Below are 9,667 nucleotides of genomic sequence, written 5' to 3' on the forward strand. Positions count from 1 at the left end.
GTAGCCCTGCGTAGAGCCTGGGAAAATGTCCATTGCACCTGTGAACCCAACACCGCCCCACACTCGCCCGCGCACACAGCAACGTGCAGCTACCTACAGGCAGAAATTCATGCACGTTTGGCGGTAAAGTCTAAAACATGTATCACTTTTCAATACTGGCCCTGAAAATGAAAGAGGTAGTCTACTACGGACAAACATATTTGCATTGTTTTTATAATAAACACATTTGGAAGGAAAAGAATATGCTATTTGGTGAGCTTTAAGGCTAGCATTGAAGGTGTGTGTGTATACACGTTGGACATAAACTCTGGTTCCACTGTAAATTTTTATAATACTTCCAGGAAAGGATTTTGCAACCTGCTTAAGAATGTTTATGTATTTTGACCTCATAATCCATTTCAAGGAGTCTCCCTTAAGTAAATAACTCCAAATTAGAAGAAGAATCACTTAAAGAGTGTTTGACAGCATTATTTATCATAGCAAAAAATGGAAAGAATTTACATATGTAACCTAAGTGAACTAGTCAATGACAGTACATCTACACAAATAAAAAATCATGATGAGTCCATAATAACATGTACCCATGGTGATGTTGCAATGTTCAGGTAGTAAAAATTATATATGTACTACGATCATAGCTATAGAAACATACACAAACAAGATTCAGGATGACGGATGCAGATATGTCAAAATATTAATAATACCTATGTAAAAGTTTAGTTATTTTTTATTGTTATTAATTTTTCCTGTACTTTTTTCTATAAGGATCAGATTCAGTTCTACCGTTTTAAAAGTTATTTCTAAAACTATTAGTATAATCACCACCAATACATTGGGCATGTCAAATGACATGGCGGCCAGAATACAAAATCAACGAATGAGGAAAATTTGAAAACGTTTACCCTTTGGGGAAATTGGTGATTCCAACCACCTGAACCCAAGAGGCAGTAGCCTTGACTCTGTCTGAAATGTGGCCTCCACTGAAGGAGTAGGGGCAGGTACAGCTCCTGTCCTAATTGTCATGGGTTATGAGAACCTTAAAGATGATCTCATAAACATATTTCCCTTTAAGAAAGTTTAAGATGAGGGAACAAAGGAAGAGTCATATTTGCTTTTGAATAGGATGGTACTCTACTCTACTGGGCACAAAGTAAGTTTATGGGTTTCTGGGTTTTGGACCTTATGCAAACGACGTCATGTTGTATGCATTCTTCTATACTTTGCTCAGTGTGGTACTGTGGAAAGGACATACAATTTTGTTTAGAGATTCAAGTATATGTAGCCAAACCATCAAGCAAAGCAAGCAAAGGATAAGCACGGAGTCTGATGTGGTGACTTCTGGGTTGGGAAAGGAGACCAAGGAGATGAGGTTGAAAGGAATATACAGGTGGCTTAAAAGATACAATACTATGTCCTTAGCTAGGCCCGGGGTGCACAGGCATTTCCTTGTTATTTTACTTTATATGTTACATATGACACTGTACATTTTGTATCAATATCTCATAATAAAAAATGGAAAACCTTTCTTTGTGTTAAAAGGTTAAGATTCTGTTAAAAAAATGAAACCTCATCCAAAGAAGAAACTTTGCAACCTTGGAGGCCCTCTAGTGGCCAATTTTGGGAAGTACAGTTAATGTCCTATTCTTTTACATAATCCATTCAATTTCCTTTCCTTAAAAGCACTAATTAACAGGAAGATAAGGTTGAATGGCATGCTCCCAAATTTACTCAAGTTAAATGGTATGTTCTACATCAAATTTTTAAAATGCTTCCAGACTGCTCTTTACTATCCTTGAAGAATGACCCAGAAGAATACATTTTATTCTTTAGCAAGAATGATTCATAAAACGTTCCAAAATTCAGATGTGCATTTCAAAGGAGAAATAAACTTTTATGCCAGTAGGATATTTTCAGTTGGGTTTATCCTCATATTCTTTCTTGAAATTTTTTTAGAACTGCCACGTTCAATAGCAGTAATTTCCTTGGAGAGATCATGGAAGAATCATAACCAACGAACCCTTCCTCAGGACTCAGCTAAAACATCACAGCCTTCAGGTCTTGTGGGTGAAAGTGACCCCTCTGTACAGCTGAGATCAAGAGCACTAAGCTCACTGCTCGCGAGACTCACTCCATGCTGCTCTATATTATCATTGCTGGTGTGCAGAGCTCACCGGCCCTGCAGGTTTGCAAGCTACGTGAGGGCTGAGTCTTTGTCACAGTCCATGGAATATTTTATGTATTCTCTCCTCTTTCTTCTTTCTTTTTTGTTTTTGGTTGAAATAGATCAACTCATTTAATTCTTCAATGCAATAAGTTACAGACATATATTTGAAAACCAAAGTTAGTTTTGAAACATATTTTAGTTTGGCCAAGGAGTCAAAAGAATTAGAGACCCAGAATATATAACACAGGAAAATTCAAGATTATTATAGGGTGTAGAATAGGTCTGAAGGACAGCCAATGTGAAATTTAGCTATTTCGTCTCATGGGCACAACTGATGTTTTAAAAAAATAGAAAGCAGCTAACATTTAAAATACTGTCGTGACTCACACTATAGACTTGCAGGACACCTCCTGCAAGGTCTTCAGTCGCCACAGAAACTGATGGGGTAACAGCCATGATGTGTGGCCGCTCAGTGGCGTAATGAAGACGATGTGGTACGTACATACCACAGAATATTCCTCAGCCATAAAAGGGAATGAAATAACGCAACTTTGCAGCAACACGGATGGACCTAGAGGTGATCATACTAAGTGAAGCCAGTCCGACAGAGAAAGACACATCATACGATATCACTTACGTGTGGAATCTAAAAAAAGGGTAGAAATGAACTTACGTACAAAACAGAAATAGGGTCACAGATGTAGAAAACAAACTTATGGTTACCAGGGGGTAAGGGGGGGAGGGATAAATTGGGAGATTGGGATTGACATATACACACTACTATGTATAAAATAGGTAACTGATAAGAACCTGCTGTATAGCACAGGGAACTCTACTCAATACTCTGTAATGACCTATATGGGAAAAGAATCTAAAAAAGAGTGGATATATGTGTATGTATAACTGATTCACTTTGCTGTACCCCGGAAACTAACAACATTGCAAATCAATTATACTCCAGTAAAAATTAAAAAAAAAAAAAAAAAAAAAAAGACACAGAACGTCAGCTTCCTGTAGTGTATCCTGTGAATCCTAGGGAAGTAATTTCGGAGGCTCAGTATTTCCACCGGTGAAAGTGAATATATACATACTTTTTGTATATATTATATATATAATATATTCATAAAGCATAGCATGTAAAGATATATTGCATATATATGTAGGCGCTCAGGTTAGTCAGGGCTCAAAACTATAATCTCCTTTGTGAGAAACTACAGCCCTTTCAGGAAACAGGTATCTTTCTTCTTAAGCTGTGAGTAGCACCAGGTTGTTTTTTTTTTTTAATTTTATTGAAGTGGAGTTGATTTACAATGTTGTGTTCATCGCTGCTGTACAGCAAAGTGACTCAGTTATACACATATGCGTTCTTTTTCAGATTCTTTCCCATGATGGTTTACCCCGGGAGACTGAATATAGTTCCCTGTGCTGTACAATACGACCTTGTTGTTTATCCAGGGCCGTTTTTTAATTGCTTCATTCTTTGCAAAGCCCATGACCATGTTTCCTCCTGAATAATAAAGTGAGGGGAATTATCATTAGTGGACCTCACCAACTTGAGCCCGTATAAAGAAGTGCAGAGCTGCGAGGCTTGGCGAGAGGTGTGATGTCTCCACGGGGGCTGTCAACGCCATCAGCATTTGTAGAATGCACGCAACCCCTGTTAGGATGAAAAGAACCAGAGAAAAAATAGATGAACACATCCTGACCTGCAAAGGAAATCTTGCCAAAATAGATCAAAATGCAAAATGCAAAAAATTAACCAGGGTGATGGAACAATTTGCCTTAAAAAAAATAAAGTAAGGAGACTTTCTCTCTCTCTAAAGTAAGGAGACAACTCTCTCTAAAGTAAGAGTTGATCTTCAGTTTGGGCCAGAGTGAGAGCAACAGCTGGTTTGTGTTTTTGAGCAAAGAAGCAGCTGCTTCTGCAGCCCTGAGCCAACTCCTCCCTGGAGCTTGGAGACAGCCGGGGCAAGGCAGAGATGGGTGTCGCCATAGCTGAGGGGCCTCCTGTGGGGACAGAAACGGGGCAGGTGCCTGGGATTGTGGACAACCGGCGATGTGCCTTCGGGGCCTGCGAGAAGGTCCAATTAGTCCACAGCAGTGAGAGGGTGTCCCGCGGGCACTTCTGGGGCCACTCGTAGGAAGATGAGTCAACTCTAAAGTGGAACTGGAGTAATGAGGGGGGAGGGCAAAGATGAAAGGCCCAGATTCCTCTGTTTTCTTGGATTTCCTTTGTTCCAAGGTACTGTGATCTGAATGTTTATGTCCCCCCCAAATTCATACGTTGAATTCCTAACATCCAAAGGTGATGGTGTCAGGAGGTGGGAGGTACTTGGGTCAATAGCGTTCTTATAAAAGGGACACCACGAGCTCCTCGCCCCCTGAACCATGCGTGGACACAAGTCTGTGACCGCTTGGCCGTCCCTCACTTCCAGCCTCCAGAGCTGTGGGAAAGAAACGTCTGTTGTTTACAAGCCACCCAGTCTGTGCTATGTTGTGACAGCAGCCCAAGCTGACTAAAGCACGAGTTTTTTCTCCAATATAAAGCAGAGAAGACCCCAAGGGCGGATGAGGCACATCGGTGCCACCCACGGAGAGCCAAATTTAAATGGAAAAGCAAGAGACCGCATTTCCTGCCCTTAGCTTTGCTGAGCACATTGCAGCTTCCACATCAAGTGTCAAAGACTTTCTGGTTGACAACACCCAACATTAGTAGCATCCAAGGTATTTTATTTCATAAAATAACCAATTTGGGGAAACTGAAAATACTGCTCCCCCTTTCTTTCTTTTACTAAAATCTTTAACACATTTTTGATGAAACTCCTGACAGGTATCAGGCTAGGAGAACACTAGAAATCTGTTAGAAAGCCTAAGCTGTCTGAAAAAGTGAATTACAAACAGAGTGAGCTGAAAGCAACTACAATTTAGATGGAAATCTACTGACTTTTAAAACATTAAGAAACATTACTTACGTATAGAGAGGAATGTATTTGCTTCTGGAACTTGGACTCACACTTAGAAAAAGAGAAAACATGGGCAACTGAGTTATTGACATTAATAAACATCAAATGATTAGAGTATTTCTCTGATTAAAAAAAGTCTTCAGAGATAGCCCATAGGAATGGGCTTCCAAAAGTTTGTAATTTTAAGCAGAAAAGATTTAAAGATGGAGTTTTTAAGTGATGAAAATCAAGCACAGAACAAATTGACTCCAAACAGCCAAGGCCACGTAAGTCCCTGTTGACTCCTATGATTTAGCTCCAAAGCCTCTTCTCCGGGTTTTTCTCTGCTGCTTTTGTCCTCAATGGTTAGACATGTCATATTTGGCAAAGCTGACCTCTCATTTTCTTAGACACACAGAAGGTCCACATTTGACTGGCTCTTACTGACCATCTAGTGTAACTCTCCATGGTGGAGAGGAAGCGACTGTGGCCCAGAGGAGTTCAGTGACTTACACAAGATTGCACTGTATTCAGGGCGCTTAGAGGAGCTTGGGGTTTATTGTGTACTTTCCCTGCTCCAACCCTAGAATCAGCCATTTTTCCAAGGATCTCACAATGTCTTTTATTGGAGAGTGGCATTTTAAACCAACATTTTGAAGCTAGACATGCTTCTGGCTGCTTGTGTGTCCCTGCTTCTAGGCCCTCCCAGCGGACAGAACTAGGAACATCTGGGTGTATTTGAACCCGTGTGTATCCATATATCTACATATATTTCTGTATTTACTTTCTGCATATATATATATATATAAATATATATAAATAAAGGGATACCTCAGAGATATTATGGGTTCGGTTCCAGATCACGGCAATAAAACTGAATACCACAGTAAAGCGAGAACACAAATTTTTTGATTTCCCAATGCATATAAAAATTATGTTTATACTAAACTGTAGTCTATTAAGTGTACAATGGCATTATGTCTAAAAATGTCCATACCTTAATTTAAAAATACTTTACTGCTAAAAAATGCTAACCATAATCTAAGTCTTCAGCAAGCCGAAATCTTGTTGCACTAGTAACATTAAAGATCAGTGATCACAGACCACCATTACAAATATAATAATAATGAAAAAGTTTGAAATATTGTGAGAATTACCAAAATGTGACACAGAGATGCAAAGTGAGCAAATGCCGTTGGAAAAATGGCCCCGATAAACTTGCTCAAGGCAGGGTTGCCACAAACCTTCCATTTGTAAAAAACAGAACCTGTGAAGCACAGCAAAACGAAGTGTGCCTGTAAACATGAGTTCGTGGGATGTCCCCAAGTCTAATCAGCATCACAGGGCTCATTCTCAGCCTTTTCTCCCTTATTTACCGTTTCCTTCTCTGACAGTGTGAGGCCTGCCTCTCACCATCTACCAAAGATTTACTTTTTGTCACATGTAACAAAATGTGACAAAAAGGCACAAGTCATGCTACATGTTCTTACACGTAGTATACGTGTAATTAGTTTAGAATTGCCAACCTGTTTCTTGGTGAGAAACACATTTACCAAGTAGAGTATAGATAGTATTTACATGCAGTTCTTTTTGTCATTAGCCTTAGAGTTTTGTGTCAAAATACTGTTTCCAAGTTTATGAAGGTCCAAATTTAGGATCACTCCTGTTTTCCCCCATCCACTTAAATGTAGTTATGTCATTTGTTTGTAATACAGATTCACTTGTTACCTTCTGAATTCCATCCTGGATTTTCCCACCATCCTGGTATATATTTCCCTCTTTCTCTATTTTTTACTTTGCATTCAGTACAGTTTGTTCTCCATGGTGTACATACAGTTCTATGGGTTTGACAAATACAGTCATATGGCCAGCACCACAGAATCATATAGAACTGTTCTATCACCCTAATGTTTGTTTACAGGCTCTTTGTCTTCAACTCTGTCTCCCGCCCCCAAATCCTGGTAGCCACTGGTCTACACCCACCCTTGTGGTTTTGCCTTTTCTAGAATGTCATATAAATGGAATCATGCAATATGAGATCTTTCGGATCTGGCTGCTTTCATTGAGCAAAATGCTTTTAAGATTCATCCGTATTGTTGTGTGTTGCGTTTGTTCTTTTACATTGCTGAACAGTATTCCATTGTATAGCTCTACTCTAGTATCTTTATCCAATACATGTTTTTCCATTCACCTGCTGAAAGCAATCTTGGTTGTTTCTAGGTTTTGAAGATTATGATTAGAGCTGTTATGAGCATTCACATATAGGTTTTTCTTGCTAATGGGAGCAGCATTTACTAGAGGAAGGCTCCAGGGTGAGTGGATCCCTCAGGAGTTCTGAGATGTGGCAGAACTGACTAGGACTTACAGCTTTTAGTTCAGTGGATGATTCATCATTAAAACAATAAATGCAATGGATGCATAGAAACTGGGTGAGCTATTTGCTATTTTACCACATGACATGTAAATAGAAAGATGCTAATAAACTTTTTCTTTTCTTTTTTTTTGGCTGTGACACGTGGCTTGTGGAATCTTAGATCCTCAACCAGAGATTGAACCTGGGCCCATGGAAGTGAAAGGGCCTAACCTAACCACCGTGGCAGTGGTTAGGTCGAGTCCTAACCACTGGACTGCCAGGGAATTCTCGCTAATAAAGTTTTTTATTAGCACTCACGTAATATTAAGAATCAGCACCAGCAATTTACATCTTTATTCTTTTAAAAGATATTTGAATGGGATTATCAACTATTTCAGTTTGCTGTGTTTATAAGGAACTTATATTTTGAATGTTTTAATCTTTGATTTAAATTATTACCATTCAGTTTATACATTGGAATCTATTATTTTTATTGGGGTGTTTTATACCTTTGGTTAAACCATCTTTTAAATAATCTTTATCAAAACTTTACATACGGTTTTTAGAATATGGCTCAATAAAATCGGTTTGCTGACACGACTCAATATTTTTCTCAATACTGTCATTACTTGCAATTCCAGATTCAGCATTTAAACAGGAGTATGATTTTGCATATTTCCACTTCACTATCCTTTTTTATTCTAATAATAAAAAATTCTTCTTTTTTTTAACATCTTTATTGGAGTATAATTGCTTTACAATGTTGTGTTAGTTTCCACTGTATAACAAAGCGGAATCAGCTATGAGTTGATTGAATAAATAAATAAATCAGCCGAGTTATTGACATTAATAAACATCAAATGATTAGAGTATTTCTCTTATTAAAAAAAGTCTTCAAAAAACTTCCGTCTTCAAAAAACGTATGAATCAGTTATACGTATACTGATAGGGGATATCCCCATATCCCCTACCTCTTGCGTCTCCCTCACACCCTCTCTATCCCACCCCTCTAGGTGGTCACAAAGCACCGAGCTGATCTCCCTGTGCCATGCGGCTGCTTCCCACTAGCTATCTATTTTACATTTAGTAGTATATATATGTCAATGCTACTGTCTCACTTAGTCCCAGCTTACCCTTCCCCTTCCCTGTGTCCTCAAGTCCATTCTCTATGTCTGCTGCCCCTAGGTTCCTTAAAACCATTTTTTTTAAGATTCCATATATATGTGTTAGCATATGGTATTTGTTTTTCTGTTTCTGACTTACTTCACTCTGTATGACAGATTCTAGGTCCATACTGTTCTCCAGAGTGGCTGTATCAATTTACATTCCCACCAACAGTGAAAGAGGGTTCCCTTTACTCCACACCCTCTCCAGCATTTATTGTTTGCAGATTTTTTGATAATGGCCATTCTGACCAGTGTGAGGTGATACCTCATTGTAGTTTTGATTTGCATTTCTCTAATGATTAGTGATGTTGAGCATCTTTCATGTGTTTGTTGGCAATCTGTATATCTTCTTTGGAGAAATGTCTATTGAGGTCTTCTGCCCATTTTTGGATTCGGTTGTTTGTTTTTTGTCATTGAGCTGCATGAGCTGCTTCTATATTTTGGAGATTAATCCTTTGTCAGTTGCTTCATTTGCAATTATTTTCTCCAATTCTGAGGGTTGTCATTTCATCTTGTTTATGGTTTCTTTTGCTGTGCAAAAGCTTTTAAGTTTCATCAGGTCCCATTTGTTTGTTTCAATTTCCCGTACTCTAGGAGGTGGGTCAAAAAGGATCTTGCTGTGATTTATGTCATAGAGTGTACTGCCTATGTTTTCTTCTAAGAGTTTTATAGTGTCTGGCCTTACATTAAGGTCATTAATCCATGTTGAGTTTATTTTTGTGTATGGTGTTAGGGAGTGTTCTGATTTCATTCTTTTACATGTAGCTTTCCAGTATTGCCAGCACAACTTATGGAAGAGGCTGTCTTTCCTCCATTGTATATTCTTGCCTCCTTTATCAAAGATAAGGTGATTATGTGTACATGGGTTTATCTCTGGGCTTTCTATCCTGTTCCATTGATCTATATTTTTGTTTTACTGCCAGTACCATACTGCCTTGATTACTGTAGCTTTGTAGTATAGTCTGAAGTCAGGGAGCCTGATTCCTCCAGCTCCTTTTTTCTTTCTCAAGATTGCTTTGGCTATTCGGGGTCTTTTCTGTTT

At 38.7% G+C, this 9,667-nt stretch overlaps 1 protein-coding gene across 1 annotated transcript in view; it reads right to left on the minus strand.

Annotated features, from left to right (window-relative positions):
* The window catches only part of SPMIP7 (sperm microtubule inner protein 7), a 57,260-nt gene that overhangs the window by 10,920 nt on the left and 36,673 nt on the right, over window positions 1–9,667 (minus strand). Inside the window, exons 7-8 of the mRNA XM_024115084.1 lie at window positions 5,137–5,178; window positions 3,714–3,821 (exon numbers count right to left, since the gene is read on the minus strand). Of these exons, the coding sequence (XP_023970852.1) occupies window positions 3,714–3,821; window positions 5,137–5,178 (150 nt within the window). The remainder of the gene's footprint in view (window positions 1–3,713; window positions 3,822–5,136; window positions 5,179–9,667) is intronic.

Source organism: Physeter macrocephalus, chromosome 5, assembly GCF_002837175.3.
Source record: "Physeter macrocephalus isolate SW-GA chromosome 5, ASM283717v5, whole genome shotgun sequence".
Classification (NCBI taxonomy): domain Eukaryota; kingdom Metazoa; phylum Chordata; class Mammalia; order Artiodactyla; family Physeteridae; genus Physeter; species Physeter macrocephalus.